The sequence below is a fragment of the Pangasianodon hypophthalmus genome, chromosome 17, assembly GCF_027358585.1.
Source record: "Pangasianodon hypophthalmus isolate fPanHyp1 chromosome 17, fPanHyp1.pri, whole genome shotgun sequence".
NCBI lineage: Eukaryota > Metazoa > Chordata > Actinopteri > Siluriformes > Pangasiidae > Pangasianodon > Pangasianodon hypophthalmus.
This window is the reverse complement of record NC_069726.1, coordinates 10808286-10831359: the sequence shown is the minus strand read 5'-3', so window position 1 is coordinate 10831359 and position 23074 is coordinate 10808286. Positions and strand designations below refer to the sequence as shown.

Sequence of the window (23074 nt, the reverse complement as noted above, 5' to 3'; positions counted from 1 at the left end):
GCAGCAGCTAGCATTGCTTATGATTTCTTTCCATCTCCCAGAAACTTGCCAGTAGGTGGACTGGCATGCTGTAAATTGGCCCTAAGTGTGTGTGCATGGTTCCCAGATTCACTTAGCCCCTGACCAGGATAAAATATTTACTGAAATGGTCACTGAAAAGGAATAAATGAATTAAGAAGTAACTAAGCACAGCTAATAAGCAGACCTGCTCCTATTAAACTAAGGTGTACCTTATTAAGTAAGCTGTTTTTACTTTGGGAGTTTTGTCTGGGATTTTTATGTAGCTCAGTGGTTTTCTTTCATTCTCTTCTGTTTATCATGCTTTTACAACTCGCTTCATTACATGACTAAAATGGGATTCACATTTAAAGTCCACCTCACTGCAATTTTCTAAAGTTGGAATGGACAGAAGTCATGAACACAAACATGCTCAAAAATGCATTTAGTATAATACAGGCAGTTTTACAGAAGAAGGAAGAACATATATCTAAAGAGAGGTAAATGCAGGGGCAATAGACAACGTGATGATGGTTTAACTACAGAGCTGTGTGTATCTCTAAGCAGTTATTATTTTGTCTGTCATTACTTTGCAGCAAACTGTTCTTGTGATTACAGCCAACACCGTTCAAGGTCGTAGTGCATTCTCACGCTGCCCTTGTGCACAAATCTATTCATTAAATGGACTGTAAATATTTCTTCATCTTTTTTTCTTACACATGAAAGAACAGTAGAAATATCACTTGGTCATAAGTGACCTAATGCATCTGAAAATTCAATGATGGGCTCTGAAATGTGCTATGCTCTCTGTGGATGCTTTTAACACCTCTAAGGTGAGAAAAGCACAGCTTGGTTTAACAAAAATCCCTTATATGTGTGCGCTTTCATCTGTAATATTTTCAAAATATTCCATTAAATTAGGGGGAAATGTGATTAGACAAAATATGACAGGACTCATTCGCTTTGGAGGTCTTTATCCTGGTTGTTATCCTAAGCAAAATAAAGTAATTAGGGAAGAGTGTAGCTCCTTGCATTATAAACAAGATAAGCAAGCTGTTCAAAGTGCTTATTTGAGGTTCAGTTAAGTAAGAAGAATTTGTAATAATAATCTTTATTGGCTATATAAATTCCATGTAGTCTTAGCAAATAATCTAGCTCATAAATGGAATGGAAACCAAAGTTATGTACAGAAATAATAATCATACAGAAATGTTCCTTACAAGACCATTTAATTTGTTCATGAAAGGATTTTTCGCCAGCCTCTGAAAGCATACCGTTTTACAATGTTGTAACTGGTGTTGTAATTACAGAGAGCAACTGAAAATGCCATAGTTAAGAGCAAAGGACTGTGTGGGTAATTCAGAAGAAGTCCTAACAGCTGGCAACTTTATCCCGGTTTTTTTTTTTTACTTGAACCTGACATCAGTTCACTATAACTATCCCCAAATGGCAGCTCAGTAACAGTATTGAAAAAAGAATGGATGGAAAAAAAAAGCAGTGAAGTTCCCCACTAAACCCACTCACCACTCACTAACCTTTTTTTTTTAAACCTGAATAGACATGGATGCATATGGATGTATAGTCTAAATTTTTTATAGCCTGTTTGCCTCACTTCCTTATGCACCACTACCTGAGGAATACTTTTAACGAGCTTTGACAGTCTCCTTTCCAAAATAGATCAGCCAACCTTCCATATGCACATGTAGGAATAAACGTTATTATTATGTTTCTGTTATGTTCCTTATCTTCTGTTTTGGTCAAAATGACTCATTCATAAATATAACATATTTCATTCATTCATCTTCAGTAACTGCTTCATCCTGGTCCGGACTTTAGAGCCTCTCCGGAGAACACTGGATATGAAGTGGGAAATCATGCTGGATGGGATGTCAGTCCATTGCATGGCACAATGCACAACCACATTCACACACTCACTTACACCTAGGGGCAATTTTTCCATCTACTGGCATTACACCATTTCCACACTAAACTCACTCACCCCTGATTTATTGGAAAAAAGCCTAAATCAACCTGGAAGTGTTTTAGATGAATTCTCCTAATCTATTATAAGCCAGTCTACCTCACTTCACACACAGCACTGTAAGAGGCTGCTTATAACAAGCTGTGACATAACAAGCTGTGACATTCGTTTCCAAATATATATAGCCAAACCTTCATATGCAGTAATATCACACTATGAGTAAATAGTATTATTGCATTTCTGTTACGTTAATCATATAAAATCAAAACCATGACCATGAAAAACATCTGTACACTCCAGAGATCATTTTAAGATCATTTGTAATTGAGAGTAAGAACATATAAATGTGTTGATAAATAAATTTTAAAATATATACAATTTATCACAATTATGACAATATAAATTATGATTTGAAAATTTCTTATTTGCTCTCATACCTGTGCACACTGGCCTGCCAACAGGAGGATCCTCAAGCATCTGGAGGTTTTTTTATATATATATGTACTGATTATATTGCTAATAATTGAGATGCATTTAAGCTGTAGATATTTATTAGTTACAGATATTTATAGATATTTCCTATTTTCTATTTTGAAATATTTTTGCCGAATGTATTCTCTTTCCCCTGTTTGTCTGAGCCACCAGATGCCTTTTTAATGAGGGCTGGGAGATGATTTGAGGTTTGTAGGAAAGTTCCCAGCACACAGAGGTGACACGGTGCTGGATGTGGCCTCTCATTCTCTAATGAGGTAGCTGAAAACGGAAGGACAAAGAACAAGGACCCTCCACAAAACCTGACAGCTGGTGAGCTCGTCCTGGAATAACAGAGTGAAAATCAAACACTGGTCCTAACCACAAGGAGAGCACAAGCATATTATCATGCCATAAGTCAAAGCCCTGAGTTTTAGACTAACTGACTGCTATTTTACCCCAGTGAACCAGAGGCAGCACGTGAAGAAATTCATTTCTACTTTATTTAAAGCCAGATGCATGTGTTGTTTTGGTTCTGCTGCCGCAGCTGTCGAGTTGTGGTCATGTGTGGAGTCCAGGCTGGTGATGTCCTTGATTGAGTCCATGAAGCATAGCCAGGAAGTCTGTGATTTTAATTTTAATTTTAATTTAATTTTTTTTGGTTGTTGTTACAATGGTGGATGTCACAACCCACCATTATCAAAATTATTATATTTATTGTTATATACTTATTGTTGGTTAGGCCTTAGTGCCCTGGCTGTCGCAGCCCAGGTTCGATTCCTGGACAGAGAACCAACAAATCCCTAATGGGAGCAGCTGAAGAAAAAAAATGATTACTTATCATTATTAGCTGGTTTGACTAGTCACTTGAATTGAATGGGTTTCATACAAGTCTCAATAACCTGAAAACAAGCAGGACTAAATAATATCAACTTATACCTAATATGTTCTCTCAGAGGAAGAAGCTCTATGGCTCTAATAATTAGACAAATTACTGTAGTACATGTTTATATCGTGAGCCTAATATTTGAATAGTTTGATGATCTTAATAAAACATATCTGTACTGAAGGGGGTCAGAGGAGTTTATTTTAAAGCCTAAGCTGCGAGAAGGTTTGAGAACCTCTGGCTTACTGCAATACCAGCAGGTGGAGCCAGAAAACACACAAGAATGATAATGATTAATACATCCATTCGCATTCAAATGCCTTTGTGTTTTCACTGTTTTATTATTTAATTAATTGATAAATCTATGTCATGGCTTGGTTAAAAAGTTTATAAATGCTCACAGAACAGGAAAAGTGACGTTTACAGATGTTATGAAAGCTGAAAAATTATATATGCTATCATTATTTTTGTGTTTTTAAAGTAAGTTATAATGGTGTATCTACAATAAATGTATGTGCATATATGTGTATTTGGTCATACATTTATGGTTGACACACCATTATGTGTGCATATACACATATCTGCACATATATTTACTGGAGATAAACAATTGTATGTGCATACACACATATATGCACATATATTTATTGTAGATACACCTTTATATGTACATATACACATATATGCACATATATTTATTGTAAATACACCTTTATATGTACATATACACACATATGCACATATATTTATTGTAGATACACCTTTATAAGTGCATACACACATATATGCACACATATTTACTGTAGATACACCATTATATGTGCATACACACATATCTGCACATATATTTACTGTAGATAAACAATTGTATGTGCATACACACATATATACACATATTTATTGTAGATACACATTTATATGTACATATACACATATATGCACATATATTTATTGTAGATACACATTTATAAGTGCATACACATATATATGCACACATATTTACTGTAGATACACCATTATATGTGCATACAAACATATATGCACATATATTAATTGTAGTTACACAATTATATGTGTTATGTTTGCAGTAGACCTGATGTGTGCGTTTTAAAGGAAGATAGGAAAGGTATCTAGAGCACAGGTTCCCAGCCCAGGTCCCGAAGTACTCTTTAGTGTTTACCCTGCTCTATCACACCCACTTCAACTCAGCAAGGACTGCTAATTAGCTGATTAGTTGAGGCATGTGTGTTGGGAGCAGGGAAAACACTAAACCGTGCAGGAAAGGAGGTACTGCACGATCAAGAATGGGAACGTGTGATCTAGCCGTACAGGTCAAACACAAGCCGGTGGGCGTGTCCTCCCTGTTCCCGCGTCTCAGTCAGACAGGCTTATCCAATAGAATTGGTCAGTGGGCGTGTCGTGCCTACTCACGCTTCTCATGCCTCCAGTCGGACCAAGTTAAAAAGTCAGTGCGCGCGCTAGTGGCGTGAGAATGTCGCCAATGCGCACTCGGGGTTTTATAAAGTTTTACTAACCGGTTTTCTTTCCAGATGTGGATTTTATGAGAGGGGTCATTCGTGTACGGGTGAGGTCCTTTGTCCTGTGACTGGTGACAGGCTGAAACATGATGGATCTCTGTGTGTGGTTTATTGTCTTGTCCTCAGTGGCACGCCACGCTAGCAGTCACGGGCTGTCGTACGCGCACAGAGCAGAGCTCTCCGAGGACTCCATACTTGTAGCGAACAACAGGATACGCGTGCCCTTCGGCAGATCGGTGTTCATTGATCCCATCAATGATTTGGTGATCGAAGTGCAGCCAGGAGACAGGTGCAGCTTAGTAGTGCTGGATAATGATCCGCTGTCCCAAAGACCGGGGCATCTTTCTCCCAAAAAGTTCCCGTGTGAATTCGGACCTAATGATGTGAAGTACTCGCATTTGGGTTCCAGGAGCCCCGCCGAGGATAGAGTGAGACTGCAGCTCAGGTACGATACTCAAACTGAAACTGTCATCATACCTTTCATGCTGGAGATAGAGGTCCTTTTCACACAGCTGGAGATAGTTACTAAAAATATGCCTCTCACTGTAGATAAACTCCATGGCATTAGCAATTCAATTGACAGAAGAATACTGGAATTTACCTATGATAGAAACTCTGAGCAATGTGAGGTCACATCATTGGCTGCTAGCAGTGCCCTGCCTAGGTATGGTGAAGTCACTGATAAGAGTAAATTAGAGAAAATGATGGATTGTGATGCTTTTCTCAGAGCTGATATTCGCTACAAGCATACTTCTATTCACAAGTCTCCAAACAAAGACTATATCCCAATGGTCGTGGAGCTGAGAAACAAAGAAAATAATTTACTGAAGCAAGAGTTCTTTCATATCATGATACGCATAAGAGAAGGGCTGCAAAACAGTCCCCCCAAACCCAGCTTTGTGGCCATGATGATGATGGAAATTGATCAGTTTGTCATGACTGCTTTAACTTCTGACATGTTAGCTGCAGAGGACACTGAATCTGATCCTGATGATCTTATTTTCAACATCACCACCCCTTTCTCTTTTGAAGAAGGTTACATTGTGAGTACTGATGATAGAAATTTACCAATAACATCTTTTTATCAGCGAGATATAAAGGATCTGAAGATAGCATACAAGCCCCCATCTATGGACTCGGACACAGAGAGAATATTTCAAATTGAGTTTGAAGTTTTGGACACAGATGGTGGAGTTTCAGAACCTTTTGCTTTTATGATTGTTATAAAGCCCATGAACACACTTGCACCAGTGGTGACTAAAAACACAGGGCAGCTACTATATGAGGGTCAGTCCAGGCCTCTGTTCACTCAAAACAATTTAGAAATCAGCGACGAAGACAACCTGGATAGTGTAAGGATAACTGTTGTAAATGGTCTCCGTCATGGCGATCTCACTATTCTTGGCTCCAGCACGAAGTATTTCACACCAGCTGATCTGCAGGTTGGTATTGTTGTCTACCAGCATGATGGCAGTGACACATACAGTGACAACATCATTTTCAGAATGACAGATGGCAAGAATGAAGTGGAGTTTTTGTTCCCTATTACGATTGTTCCAACTGATGATGAACCCCCCATTATAAATGCCAACACGGGATTGGTGGTATTTAAAAACCAAATGATTCCCATTTCACCCCTAATGCTTAGTGCAGCAGATATTGACTCTGAAGATTCCACCATTGAGTTCACCATTGAACCTCCACTCTCAACTATTGGTGAAGTGTTGCTAAGGCAGTCTGAGGCTCCTGAAGATCCATCCTCATGGAAATTCAATACGGAAGATGGGTTATATGAGAAAGCTGTGACAGAGTGGCTACAGAAAGACATTACAGATGGGAAACTTTTCTACAGACACACAGGGCCCCACATCACTGAGACAGTCACAGATCAGTTTATCTTTAAAGCTCAGGATGATGCTGATCCTCCAAACCAATCAGATGAGAACACATTCTTCATTAGGATTCTCCCTATTGACGATGTTCCGCCTGTACTTTTTCCTGGCACGTCTTTACAGATAACAGTCCATGAGTATCAAATGACTAATTTTAACAAGAATGTCCTTCGTTACACTGATTTGGATTCTGATGACAGAGATCTGAAATACACAATAACCCAGCCACCAACTGACACAGATGAAAGTCATCCAGTCAGATTTGGTTCAGTAGTTTTAACAGAGCACCCAGACACTGAGGTAAGAGAGTTCACTCAAGCACAAGTGAACCATCATAAGATTTCCTACAGCCCACCAGACATAGAGCTGGGCATAACAGCCCATGTTGCACAGTTCCATTTCACAGTTGAAGACACTGCTGGAAACAGTGTAAAAGGAATCTTCACCATATTGGTGCAGCCTGTTAATAACAAACCCCCAGAGATAACCAACACCGGTTTCACAGTCTTTGAGCGAGGTATGCATATACTTACAAATGCTGAGCTTGATACTACTGACCTCGATACAGACAGTAAACAGATTTCCTTTACTTTAAGTCAGAGTCCACAACATGGTCAGGTCCAGCTTAGTTTTGCTAATTTGATTAAAGGGAATGCTTTTAGCCTAGCAGATATCTCAGAGGGCAGAATTTCTTATGTCCACAATGGGGATGAGACGACCAGTGATGCTTTTAAACTGGATGTCAGTGATGGTGTCCATACTGTACCAATTACAGTAAGAATAGTAGTGAAACCAATTGATGATGAAATGCCAACTCTGACTCTCCAAGCAGGTACTCTTGGCTCTCACCTGTCTGTGTTGGAAAATGGTGCTACTGAAATCACAGTCAGCGTAATCCAGGGGAAAGACGAAGACACAGATGACCTCAGGTTGACCTATATTGTTGAGGATGCCCCTGCATATGGGGAGATCCTGGTGAATGGAATATCTTCCAACATGTTCACCCAAGCTGATATAATCAATGGTTTGGTAAAGTATACCCATACAAGTGGTGAGGTTGGGCTTTCCTCAAAACAGGACCATTTTAACTTAACCCTCACTGACATGTCTGATGAGTGGGCTTTAGGAGGAAATAAAATCACTGGAGTATCTGTTCATGTTACCATTCTTCCAGTGGATAACCAGGCCCCAGTGGTAACAGTGGTTCCTCCATTTAATGTCACTGAGGGAGACAAAAACATAATTGGAGGCCACCAAATAATTGTTGAGGATGCAGACACACTCATTGAAGATATCTTATGTACCATCATTGTCCAGCCAAATTCAGGTTATATGGAGAACATCTCTCCAGCACCAGGTTCTGAGAAGTCAAGGTCTGGCACAGCTATTAGTGCTTTCAGTATTAGAGATGTCAATGATGGCCATATCCGCTATGTCCAAAGCATACATAAAGGCATTGAACCAGTAGAGGATAGATTCACATTCAGGTGCTCTGATGGTGTTAACTTCTCTGAGAGACAATTTTTCCCAATTGTAATTATCCCAACCAATGATGAGAAGCCAGAAATATTTATGAGAGAGTTTGTGGTTATGGAGGGCATGAACATCATCATTGACACCCCCATTCTGAATGGAGTTGATGCTGATATTCCTGTTGAAGATTTGACTTTTATCATTTCGGAACCACCCAAACATGGTTTTATTCTTGACCAGCTGATCACCGGTTCTTTCCCAGTTACTAACTTTACTTTGGAGCAAATCAAGGAAGCTTCTAGCATTATTTATGAGCATGATGATTCTGAGACCACAGAGGACAAATTTAATGTTATTCTCACCGATGGAAAACATAATGTAGAAGGTACTGTTATGATTATGATTATTGCTGTTGATGATGAGACTCCAAGATTGGCCATTAATGATGGTTTGGAAATTGAAATTGGGGAGACAAAAGAAATAAATAATAAGATTCTGAAGGCAACTGATTTAGACTCTGAAGATAGCACACTTACATTTATAATTCGGTATGGTCCAGGTCAGGGAATTCTGCAGAGGAAAACAAAGCATGGATCGTTTGAGAACATCACAGTTGGGATGGACTTCACACAGATGGAACTAGACCATGGTCATGTTTTCTATACTCACAATGGACAGGAAGGTGTTCGGGACCTTATAAAGTTTGATGTAACAGATGGTAGTAATCCACTAATCGACAGATATTTCTACATCACTGTGAGCAACATTGACAGGGTGTTTCCTGAGGTTGTTAGCAAAGGAGTATCTCTGAAAGAAGGAGGAAGTGTGATGCTTACCACTGACCTACTGAGTACAAGTGATCTCAACAGCCCAGATGAAAATCTGGTCTTCACTGTCACCAGAGCCCCTGTGAGGGGACACCTGGAAAGCACTGACACTCCTGGAATGCCCATTGTGTCCTTCACTCAACTTCAGCTGGCTGGAAGTAAAATCTACTACATCCACACTTCAGATGATGAAATCAAGATGGACAGTTTTGAGTTTGAGGTCACTGATGGATATAACCCTGTTTTTCGCACCTTCCGTGTATCAATAGTTGACGTTGACAACAAAAAACCTGTCCTCACAGTACATGAGCTCCTGGTGTCAGAAGGTCAGTCTAAACTCATCACACCATTTGAGTTGACTGCAGAGGATCAGGATACAGCAGAGGAATTCCTGAAGTTCACGGTCACTCAGTTGCCTATCCATGGCAAACTGCTCTTCAACAACAGCCGTCCAATTACCTCCTTCACAAAGCAAGACCTGAATGAAAACCTAATCAGTTACAAACATGATGGCACAGAGTCATATCAGGACAGCTTCTCTTTTACTGTCACTGATGGAACACACACTGATTTCTATGTATTTCCTGACACAGTGTTTGAAACTCGCAGACCTCAAGTCATGAAAATCACTATTTCATCGATAGACAATGGTGTACCACAAATTGTGGTGAACAAAGGTGTTCAAACGTTAAAGGTCTTGCCAACGAACCACCTAGGTTATCCTATCACCAGCAAAGTGCTAAAGGCAGAAGACAGAGACAGCAGCCCAGATACCCTGGTTTTTCACATCACCACACAACCAGAGCATGGCTACCTGATCAACGTTCAGAAGGGGAATGATTCCATCAGTAGATTTACTCAAGGTAAAGTCACATTTACAATATATAATTGTCCTGCTTGCATTTATTTGTCTCACCATATTTGTGAAATTAGTTTACAAAAGACACGATGCCTTATGTAAACCTTGTTTATATTTGATGTGCTGACAAACCCAAGACCCAGTTGTGCCCTTTTGTAATATTTATTACAAAGATAATGTGTATAAAAAGTCACAATGCTTGATTTTATGTGAATTAAGTCTTAATACGTGGAGAATAAAGTTGTAATATTTCAAGAAAAAGGTCATATTACAGTATATTGAGAAAAAAGTCATAATATCTAATATTCTGAAAAGAATGTTGCAATAGTTTGAGAATAAATTCATAATATACTACATGGCCAAAATCTAGTGTTAAGCCTCCCAGAAGAGTGGAGGTTATTATAACAGCAAAGGGGTATGAAATCTGGTCTGTTCAGCAAGAACATGTGAGTGTGATGGTCAGGTGTCTACAAAGCAGAGCAATGTTTGTATGGTAAAATGTGGAAAGTTGAGGATTTCGTGTAGTTATACTGAATTATACTGCTTTTGTATTGGTTTTACACCTAAAGAAATACTTAATCTGCTGGCACGTCAGCACCAGATTATTATTATTATTGGAATTAGAACTTTGAAACAACTGTGCAAGAAATTGTATTTAGATATTATTATTTAGAAGCAAGAATATTTAGAAGCAAGAACCAATTGAACTTGGAGGAAATTTTCTCTTCCGTTGAAGGAGAAATCATAGGCAGTGGTTGCCTTCAAGGCTATCAGTGGATCTGCGTGAACCTCCGCATCTGAAGGAGTGAACCTCTGGTGTGCAATCAAGCCCCGATACGTTGTCCTGTAGTTTCACAGAACAGCGCATTGGGGCTCGATTGCACACCGGAGATTCACTCCTTCAGGATCAATAATTTTGATTGTCATTTTGATTGTCATTCTCACTGTCTCCTGTGAAACTATGTAACCTTTATGAATGCAGATGTAATCATTGAAAGCATTGAAGGCAACCACTTCCAGCGATTTCTAGTGATTTCAGTACTTCAAGTATAAGTACTTCACCAACTTTATTCTCGAAATCCTGACTTTTTGTTTTTTAAGCAGTGGACCTAAAATGCCATCTTACAACAAACAACAGAGAAACCATGCAAATTTGCCTGTATATTTCCATATGTACAGTAAATTTAAATGCAAAAGTACAAGAATTGGAAATTAAACTGTATACCACAACAAACCAAAATGATTTCTCTGAACTATATGTGAAAATATAAATGTTCAAAATGTATGAGAAAACATATTGAAAATTTACCTACTTGTTCTGTAGATATAATACATTTAGCCAATTATTTTTAATGCAATACGTGTATATGTGTACATTATTTAAATTCAACATTTAGACAATCACATTTTTATATAATTAATGATCTTATGCAAGTTTAGTGCTTATTTTGTAAACACTTAAAGGCAAATGACTTAATGAAAACGGAACATTAACCTTTAACTGTTAACCACACTGAAGTGTCTGTGTGTTAGCCCTAGGCTTAAGTACTTGATGGGACAACTGGATCATTTACTTATGTTAATAATTAATTAAGCATACTTTCCCTTAGAACATCTCCACATGGAGTCCGGAGCTTTGACAAGGAATTTTAATATTTATTCTTTTTAGACTATCTATTATCCAACAAATAAATGGAAATGCTATAAATACTTAAATGTTTGAAATATGTTGCCCACAAGGAGCCTTTTATTATCATCTCCATTTATTATCCTATTTAGGCTCAATAAGGAATTTCACATTAAGTTCTTACAGAATGTGTTATGATCATTTCATAACATCAATACAAACACACATACCCTTCACACAGTTAACCATTTCACTGCTGAATGTTTTGCACATCTTCTCAACAAACTTCATGGGGGAGTTTCACCTACCTTCTAAATCAAAGCTACCTGTTTTAAGTAAGAACTACTTATTAAAAATACATTTTGACTGAGAAATAAATTTATTTATGTGCATTCATTTAGCTGTTTACATTTGTCTTAGAAACAAATTTCAATGATAAACCTTTGTCAGAATGTATTTTAAGAAAATACAAAATACTGTACATTGGGGTCCAAAAGTCTGAGACCACATTGAAAATCTGAGATTTTTTTTATTTCATTTAATACTAGAAATAAACAGAAAGTTTTAGAATTTTGAAAATTCTAAAACAAAATAAGGAAGACTATTCAATAATCAAGACTCTGCACTATTTCAAGATTCCTATTTAAATGTAAGCAAATTTGTGATATTGACCATGTTAACTGCTTTGTACAGAAGGTCAGATTTTCCTCATGCTTAAGCTCTTCTATTGAAGTGTGTTCAGACGACACTCTGAAGGATTTGATCTAAAATAGATCATCAGGTTTTACACAAAAGTGTGGAGTCCATGCCAACTTGATTACACATTATCATTAAAGCAAAAAGAGGATATACTGAATACCGAGAAATTATGAAATTCATGTAAATATTTCTAAGATTCTACTTTTCACAAGTTGTTGCTGACAATATCCTTTTTAATAAATTCTGTTAAATTGAAAAAGAATGCCAAACAGAAGCATTTTCACTCTTGGTCTCAGACTTTTGGACCCTACTGTATATATCTAGTGTGTCCAGACTTTTGAGTTGTAGTGTAAATCCGTTGAATGTGAACGTGTGCTAAATTTCAAATTACAGAATCAAATTGAAACATTATTCAACTGAAGAATAAACACATTTCTACAAGCATAAGTGTGATAGTGTGAGACTGTGACACTAACATGGAAGCATGTCTCGTGGGAAAGAGACTTGGAAAACAGTCGCATCAGAGCAAACGTTGAAGCAGAAGGGACGGTGCCTTTTTTTTTTTTTTTTTTTTAATTTACAGAGCCCTCTACTCTTGGCCTAAAGTGGCAATGTCACAGCCTTAGAGGCATAAAAATAAATATTTGATAATGAGAGGCCACACTATCACAATGAGAGTAGACATTACTTACATGAATTGAAGTTGGCTGTGTGCATAAGGAATCATAGCTTTACGATTTTATGAAGCTTCTTCCTGTGGTATCAATAATGCATGCCATGGGGAATGGCATGGGGTGGGGAATGGAGATGCTGCTGGTATGCATTCCCAGGTATTTTTTCCCCAGTATTTTATTAATGCTTATGCAGTTAATTTGCGAGAGCTTAATTTGAGAGATGGCGTGAAACAGAAGTCAAAGAAATGGCTACTGGAATCCTATCTTTAAAATTCTTGGGCTTGTCTGTCATTAGAAAAGGATACATCACCAGCTCAAAAAAGGATCAGCTTAACTGTCTTTCCAGCTTAACTGTGTTTCTTAATGCACTGATTTCATTATCTATGTATGATAATTGCCAGAAAGATTAAACCTGAAGTGACATGCTAAGCTTTTAGTTCATTGTAGAGTACATTCAACATTTTGGTGCTGCTTGTGGATCTTTAGGTATGTATATATGTCTTGGATTTGTTTTGTACTGTAATTAACCTTTTAAGATTTATTTTTGTTTTCTCAGTGGACATTGATGACCTGAAGATCTGCTATGTGCTGAAACATAATAACAATGCCACCAGTGACAGCTTTATTTTCTACCTTGAAGATAATGGTAAGTTTGCTAAATGCTTGAAATGTATTTGTTTTATATTTATTTATATTTATTTAACAGGTTAACTTTAATTTTAAATATTTTTTAGATAATTAGATAATTCATTTTTAATGAAACCTTTTTACACAGAATCTCCAGAGTACCAAAATTGTAAACCTAATACATATAAATCTATTTTAGACATAATCATACATAAATTATAAAGGCTTTGGTTGTATTAGCTTGAGGGTTTGAGCAAAGCAGTTCTCTTTAGAACCAAATAGTCATGAACTTTCTCGTACTTTAGATTCATTTGATGCAAACAGATGACCGCAAACATGCCAGTCCATATTGGCTCCTGTACACGTAATCTGTCTGTTTGGATTATCTGCTTCCTCTCTAAAGAGAACAAACAAATCAGAAAGCCTAATTGGGCTTTATTGAAAGTGGCTTTTCTCCCTCTAGCAAGACCAATATTAGCCTTGTGTCTGAGTCACAAAGTCAGACAGAGGGGCAGCTTGTTAGAACGACCCTCAGTACAAAAGAGCATTTGATATTTAAGACCGGAGGACAAGATAGCAAATAATTACAGCTTAGGTGTAGGAGGAAAGACTGTTTTCCTGCCGAGGGTGACAATTACCCTGCATATTACAGGGAACCTTTAAGTGTGAACTGCTGGATAAACATATACTTTTGGTATACAAATCCAGATGGCTTAAACTGTGTGTATTTTCCTGTGAAAGTACTCTGTTACTATACTTTTTCTTATGCCCACACATGTTCTCATGGCTTTTATGTGAGAATTTGTTATGGCATAATTGTGAAATTCTCTCTAATTCTGCTGCAGGTCTAGTGTAATTAACCTTGAACAGTGCCATGTTGGAAACAGTTTGTTTAAATGTGGCTGGTCTTAATCATTAATTTAGCTGTTTTCTTTCCTCCTCCTACTTTGCCATCTCTGGAGTGGTTTGTCCTTTCCCAGTAATCCCTCCCTGAGGGGAAATATTTCATTTCTGTGTCTTTTCACCTAGAGAGACCTACAGGGAAAGAAATAAAAAGGGTTTAACTTTTGGTATGTACTGAGGCTACATACTGCTCCAACGTGACCCGTGGGTTCTTATGAGATTCACTTCTCTGAATGTTCAAAGATAGTCTCACTTCGCCAGGCCTGAGGGCATTTCTTTTGACAGAAGCCCGTAACTGAAGGGAAGTTTCTCATCTTTTTATTTCTAGGCATTGAACCAGTTCAAAATGGCTCTGGCTTATCCAGATTCATTCTACCAGTGTCATAAGGTGCTTTCTCTAGAGACGCTCTGATTCAGACATCATACTGTAATCTGCAGGTTCAGTTAGTCGCAGCTCCGACACTACAAACACTTGTAGTATTTTCCCATATGGAGTTACCGAGCTTATTAGAGGCCAAGTTGTCCTGGGAAATGTATTCTCGACACTGAAGCTGAGTTCACAACCAGTTTAACAGCTAAAGTGGGTTTGAGTGATGTTCAAGTGGCGTACTAGTGCGCTCAAGTGTGCAAATTTACACAACACTTACACACATATTAACTACCCACTGCTAGGATATAGCCTTCCTCTCTCTTTCTTTCTCTCATTCCCCCTTATCTCTGTCTTTATCTCCATTAGCTTCAGGCTATGGCCCCTAGACTTGGCTTCAGTACCTTTGTTCCTCTATGCAGGTATACATTCTCAGACAGAATCTCTGAGAACTGAAGCCTGAGAGGCCCTAGTTCAAAGATCAATCCAGATAGTGCTTTTCCTAATATGCCATGTATCATAACATCCCAAATTTCTCTGTATCTAATAGGTCAGAGACTTCATTAGGTCTCATAGGGGTGTAATCATTGACAACTTGTATAAATTCTTAGGAATTTCTCCAAACCTGAAACCCTACTGGACAGAAACAATTGTTCCTGAGGTGTTTAGACATTTAGATGCTTAAAGAACTAGACTCATTTTAAGCATATAAAGTAAAACATTTTAGAGAACAAAGTTATAGTCTCCAGTGCTTGTTTTTCATGGGTACTGAATGGACCTGTAGAAAAGGTTTTATTAGTTATTTTAATATGCATATCGCTGATTTACTGTTCTTGTAGCAAGAATGCTTCCAGGCTTGTGCCGAAATAATGTAATTAATTATTCAGTGAAACTTTCACTGTTTACATATTTTATATATATCCAAACTGTTTATCATGGTTCTGCTTTTGCCTTTCTATCTTAATAAATAGTTGATGCTAATAGAAAAAAGGAGTGCTTGGTTTTAGATTAGTAGTCTTTCTCTAAGGCCTTTGATGCACCTGGAAAAATACCTGCAGAGATCTCTAGTGCCAAAGGGCTTTTAAACATTCATACGTGCCATTTAGTAGCAGGCAAAGACTTCAGGTTAAGTGATTTATGAATAATTGGAGTGCCATACAGGTTTGGGGGTCTGTTTTGGGTGTTTTCTAGTGCCAGTAACTCTAAGACAACAATTTGTACGTTCCTGAATGAGGAGAGGATAATGATGTAATGTGTGAAATTGTAGCTTAATATTGCATCTATAATATTGTAATATAAAATTGTATAATATAATTGTACCTAGAAAGACCAGGGTTATGCCCATGTGGCATTTGGTGCTAATGTTTTATAGCAGTGCAGTAAACGCTCAACAGTCCTGGAATTATGTCCAGTGATCTTCACTGTCTGTCTTGTCCCTTGTCTCCGTGTCTTCAATAAGGAAAGGAAAATGATATTCATTTGGTTCCATGGATAGTCGTAGCAGAAGTGGTGCTTTTCCTTCCATTTTTCAGAGAACATCACTAACATACTTAGAAAGCAGTTTGGAGTCGTCCTATAAGTTTAGCATTATTGACAGTCTATTGTAGGTTATCTGCTCACTCTGGCATTGAGGCAGCTCCTGTGCCATAGACTGGAATCACATTAGATAAATAATTTCTTGGGAGCACTGTTTTTTAGACAGTTGTAAAGTTGTTTCAGTGGATAGTATGTGTATCTTTGCTGCAAAACCCTTATCTGCTCCGTAGCTGTACAGGGATATACTCTGATTGCTTTGTACGACTCTTCTTAAGGGTGGTGCTCATAGGGATACCTACATGAGCCTTTCGTGACTACTTACACAAACCCATATAAACATTCAGCATTAGCTCTCATAAAGACTTGACATAACACCTTAGTGGGACATAACACCTTAGTCATGTGACAGGTTTTTGGTAGCATAAGGTAGTGTAGTGACACTTTCCAGTTTGACTTACATTAGAAGTCATAACTAACATTTTGTAGTTCAGTCCACTTCTGGTCACTACATTAAGTCACTTAATGTCACATCAGCAGCATTAAGTCACTTACATAGCTTGACATAGCTTATTAAGTGAGGTTAAGTAAATCATATATGCATTCTTTTTTGTCATGTCTAAGTAAAATGGGTTTTTATGAAAAACTGTAACAGGTTCGATAACACTGAAATTACACTTAAGTATGTGAATAAAACAGAGCCCGCTTTCTGTTTTATTATTTCAAAGATGGAAAGTTCAGCTGGCACTTGCTCTATTTTATCTCATTTCCTCACAACCCATTTGCTTTTTGCCAGCTGAGCCCTGAGAACATGGCACACAGAGGACAGGAATGTACTGAGTCTCTTACTCACTATTTAACAATTACAAATAGCTCCATTAGCTTTCTGTATGCCCCAAACCCACACATCGGATTTATTGGTGGAAATGTAGGAGTTCAGACACTTGAGGTGGCTCATTTAAGTCAGTTTGCAAAAGGAGGGACCATTAGCAGTGTGCGCAGATAGATGTAGTACTAGTAGCAGAAATTACAAACTGTACATCATGATGGTGCTCTGCTGCTCGGAGTTCCTCTGTGCATAAAACTGAACAAAATTAGGAAAAATTCATGAATTATGAAATATTAAATGTTTAATCAGCATCTTTTATGTTCAATTCAGCACTGAAATAAGTAAGAATGGGTAAGGCTAGGTAGACATTAGTAAACATTACTGAGAAGGATTGTACATATAAATAAAGATTAAAAAATATATTATATAAAAGACAAGCATATAAAATATGTCTTTTGGCAGTGAAAACGTAATTTTGTGACACTTTCAGATGTAGCAGTAAAACTGGCTGTGACTAGTCTAGAGCCAGTTCAACCTTAGAAAAGATTTCCTGATCATTTGCGTGAGTCTTATAGTTTGACCAATAGGTTTCTGTTAACTGTAAGCCTTGTTACAATTTTTCCCAAGCATACTGTTATGAAAAAAAGTTAATTCAGATACTATGCAAGTTTACAGTAGTACAGTATATACTGTGTTATACAAGTTTCCAACACGCATACTAATATATACTAACATACTCGGCATGGAAGGAAACATACTGCAGTTTATTTTCCATATATTAGCCTGACAAAGTACACCCTGATTTATTAAAATCTGAAATAATGAGTACTCATTTGCCTGTGCAATGGAATAAATAGTTTATTTAAAGGGTGGGAGCTTTGCGGGTGATTTACAAAGAATAACTGCCTGAATTACATAAAATGCGAAGTAGTAGGAGGGAACAATATTCAAAGAATAAACTGTTTACTCCTGAAAGAGAAATTTGAAATCATAGTATAATACTGACTAAAGGCAATGAGACAAAAAACACATTTTTGGCAAAAAAAAAATAAAAAACTGTATGAATAAACGAATAAAAGAGTATAGACATGAGTGTGCATTAATAAAGGCTCTGGTAAAATGCTGTTGGCATCAGATGTGCAAATGCGGTGAATATCTAATAAACCATCATTTCCATTGGTAATAATAAGTGATGACTTTGGAAAACATTCCAATAGTTTTACTGAGGCATAATATAAATATAATATGGTACAGCTTTGTTTTCAACTGACAGAAACAGGCTTTTAAAAATTTAATACGTGGTCTCTAGAATTAATTAATTTCCACACATATTCAAAGTGAATTTAAGGCTTTGTAAATCAGGTGTAGGTGCAAAACTAATTAATTTTCACTGACATGGCCTTGTGTTTAGCACCTTTATGTATAAATCCCCCCAAATGACATTCAGTAAGAAAACAACGGACTACACGTGCTCGCATTTTGCTCAAATGTAGTGAATCATCCTGCATGATTTTTATGGATGTAATTAAGTTTGCTAATGCTTTTACACATAAACATTAATAACTAAATGTATATTGATTTGATTTTACTGTGCAGCACTTCAGCCAACACTTCTTGTCTTTTTAATATGCTATATAAATACAAACCTGATTTGACTCCTAGAACTTAAAAGTGAAGAAATTATTATAAACATTAAAATGAATGGCCAGTTTTATAGCATTTGCATGATAGCTAGAGTTTGATTAATATTTCTTTAAATTAATCAAAGCATACATTGTAGATAAGCTGAAAGTTTGCTATGTAACGTCCAGTCATTAATAGGTAAATACTGTAGTTAGTATACTAAAAGGCTCTTTAAAGAATTCAGTGTCAACTCAAATTGTTTCAATTTATTCTGAAGCAAGTATAGAACCTGTACGTATAGGGTCGTGTTCAGAGTTGAGTTAAACACATAGTGAGAATTTAATATCGAAATTGTGCACATCAGTATTCAGAGCTCGGATGTAACTCTGGACTTTACTCAGCATTATTCAGACGTTTATGTAAGACCGTGTGATTATGCACAATTCCGAACTTGGACTTTGATCGAACATGCCCATTTTTCTTGTTCGATCAAGTGAGGTGAAGTATTGAGTTCGTTGCCACTGTGTGACAGATTGAGGGTAGAATGAGGGTGTGAGCCATGTCATTAAAATATAAATATAACATAATAAATCCAAATTTGCAGTGATTAATGTGATCATTACAGTTAGTACTATTCATGCCCCAATATCCTGGCAACATAATAGACTTGTATTAATATGTTTATTTCAATACTTGCCATCTTCTCATTCATCATCATTTATTCTTTTTTTATTGTTTATTTTTAAATCGTCTGTATTTTTTATATTACGTTATATTACAGTTGATGACAAAAACAGTTTCTTAGAGTAGACTCTGCTGAAGAACCCAGTCTCAGATGCTTCTACTTCAAAAAAAAAAAAAAAACAACTTCAGAATAATTTGCATAATCTGAATGAGACTGACATAAAATTGATTTATGCAGGTGTGTAACCCCTTTCTGAGCACACATAACTTTCCCTGCATAAAAATGAATGAACTTTTGAACTCGACTTGCGAACTCTGAATATGGCCCATATAGTATAAATACTATACTTATATAAGGGAGCTGTTTTACTAGGTTTGTTGGTGAGTTCAGTGATACTAGAGGTGTTTGGACATATGGAGATGTTTGAAGTCTGTGAGGAGCCCTGTAACAATATTTTGGACAAGGCTTGAGAGTGTAAAAATCCAGCCTGCAGCCAGGACTAGCAAATCACCACGCACAGGATAGGCATGGTGGCTTATCATTATATGCCAAATTTAAGGCTTGCATGAAACAGAGGGCTGAAGTGAAATAGAGATGTTTTACATGCATGAGGAATCGGCAGGACAGAAGCTTATCTTGACCCACATATGGCTGCTTGGTACATGATAGGAATGGATGTGTGGGTGACTCTGATCACTTCTAGTCATGCATAAGTGAGAGAGAGAGAGAGAGAGACAGAGAGAGAGAGACAGAGAGAGAGAGCAGTCATGTCTTGAAAGTTATGAAACTGAAAGTTATTTTGCTAAGGCAAATATTTGCTCTGAAATGGTCCAGCTTGTCTCTTGGCTTCTTCTCTCATTTTTATGTTCTTGGAGATTGTCCTTCTGCATTTAAATTCTTCCTTTATATTTAATCTATAAGATCTGGGATCTGGCTTTAAGTAGGCGATGCCGAAGTGCTAATTTCAAAGGCAAGCCTTTACCACCGTTCACCAGGGTCTAATTACAGTAGTTATAATTTGATTAGGAAAGGAATCTCTAGGAGCATTGTAATTTGATTTTGCTTTAGTTTTATTCAGATTTTGATTTGGATTTAGTCTGCCAGGATGTGATTAAAAAATGATTCTTTACACAGCTCTATGCTATTTCGATTCTTTTATTTCTGTAGCCTGCATGAGATTTTTTGCCAGTATGGTATGACCACTCATTACTTTTAAAACTCAATGATTTTCATCCATTATGACAAACACTAGGCTTAACGTACCCTATGTTTATTTTGCATCTGAAATGTTTAGTGCTATTGACATTTTTAATTAAAAAATGTTTAGTTTCGTGTGTGTGTGTGTGTGTGTGTGTGCGCACTTTAGCAGTACTGGAGCATACAATAATTGATTTCCACTAATCCCCAATATTTCAACATTAATATTATTATATTATACTGAAAGACATTTTAATTACAATTTTAATTAATTACTATTGTCTATTGACAGATGTCAATAGTAGCTGCATGAGCAGATAAAATTTTGATTAAAAGTAAACACCATAAGAAAATACATTAAAACTTGTGTTTATAATATTACGTTTTAAAAGCAATAAATACGCCATACAGGAAAAAAGACAATACATGCTATAAAAAGTAAAAAAAAAAAACGCTTAAGGAATGGGTTTATAATCGTATTATGGTTTCCTAAAATGGAATCAGATAAATTCTTTAGACCTATAGATTTATAAATTATAACATTGTTTAATCAAGGAATAAAAACCCCAAATTTTTAGTAAGATTGTGATGTTTTGTGCATCAAATCTTTCCTGATAATTGTAGTGCATATAAGAATGAAGTATTTTGCCAGTCCCTAAATTTGATGGTACTGATCTTTACTCTAATTTGATCTACTACAACAAGGTCAGGTACAAAGAAATGCTTTTTTTTTATTATTATTAACCCAAACTCAAAATATGTATTAAAAAAACTGATGAATTATTTTTATAAAAATAAATAAATAAATAAATATTTTTTAAATGGAATAAAAGCTGTGAATTATAATACCATTATGTTATGATGTAACTTTGCTTGTGCTAACTAACAAATTTGCAGTACCAAGCTGTTCAGATCTTGATTTTGTAGACCACATTTACATTAACCATGTGAATAAATCAGGAAAAATATATGATCTGAGGTGGAATTTTTGTCACTATTCAGGAGGGAATAAGCTGAAGGAGCAGCACTTCCGTCTGGACTGGTCCTGGATTTCTCTACAGAAACAGAGCTACGTGGTGGACGAGCAGGCCGGGGTGCTGGAGGTTGTACTCAGACGCAGAGGATACCTGGGGGAAACTTCTTTTGTAGGTGAGTCTGTGATGGTTATACAGTCAGCTCAGAAAGTATTGGAACAGCAAGGCCAATTCTTTGTTTTTGCTGTACACTGAAGAGATTTGGGTTTGAGATCAAAAGATGAATATGATACGACAGAATAGAATTTCAGCTTTCAATTATTTGAAAATAATATGATATCTGATATTTACATCTAGATGTGTTAAACAACTTAGAACATGGCACATTTTGTTTGAAGCCAGCCATTTTTCAAGTGATTAAAAATATTGGAACATGTGACTGACAAGTGTTTCTTGTTGCTCAGGTGTGCCCTGTTAGATTGATTGTTTGAACAATTAATAGCTCTAATTGTCTACTTTGCCTGTGAAGACTGCATTTGTTGTTAAAAAGGATAAACCAACATGAAGACCAGAGAGCTGTCTATGGGAGAAAAACAAGCCATTTTGAAGCTGAGAAAAGATGGAAAATTGATCAGAGCCATTGCATAAGCATTGGGCATTGCCTGCACAACAATTTGGAATGTCCTGAAAAGGAAAGAAACCACTGGTTTACTAACAACCAGACACTGAACAGGTCGGCCAAGGAAAACAACAGTAGTTGATGACAGAAACATTGTGACTGCTGTGAAGAAAAACCCAAGAACAACATTCAGTGACATCACCAACAACCTCCACAGGGCAGGGGTGAAGGTATCACAATCCACCTTTCGAAGAAGACTTCGAGAGCAGAAATATACCACAAGATGCAAACCACTCATCAGCAGTAAGAATTGGAAGGCCAGAATGGAGTTTGTAAAGAAATACAGAAATACAGAAATGAACCACAAAATTTCTGGAACCAAGATTATCCTCTACCAAAGTGATGGAAAGGCCAAAGTGTGGAGAAAAAAAGGATCTGCTCATCCTTCCAGGCTCATCGGTCAAGAACGGTGGAGGTAGTGTCATGGCTTGGGCTTCTGGAACGTGCTCACTAATCTTTACTAGCTATGTTTCCATCCACATATTTTTATGTGAATTTTGGGATATCACATCAAAAAAAAAAAAAAAAAACGCTGGATGGAAACAGAAGATGTGAATAAAATCTCCAAAATGCACATGAAATCTTCTGTGCTCAATTAAAGCGGATAATTTTTTTATTCGTTAAGAAGATGTGCATAAACTACGTTGGAAACACATTTTTATGAAATAAATTCCTCGATGCGCATCAAAAAGTTTGCCTCGACAAATTATGTGATTGAATATTTCACTCAGAA

At 36.8% G+C, this 23074-nt stretch overlaps 1 protein-coding gene across 1 annotated transcript in view; it reads left to right on the top strand.

Moving 5' to 3' along the window:
* Positions 1-4816: 4816 nt before the first annotated feature.
* The window catches only part of frem2a (FRAS1 related extracellular matrix 2a), a 66126-nt gene continuing 47868 nt past the window's right edge, over positions 4817-23074 (top strand). The window contains exons 1-3 of the mRNA XM_026942055.3: positions 4817-9928; positions 13481-13570; positions 21691-21837. Of these exons, the coding sequence (XP_026797856.3) occupies positions 4960-9928; positions 13481-13570; positions 21691-21837 (5206 nt within the window). The 5' untranslated portion in view covers positions 4817-4959. The remainder of the gene's footprint in view (positions 9929-13480; positions 13571-21690; positions 21838-23074) is intronic.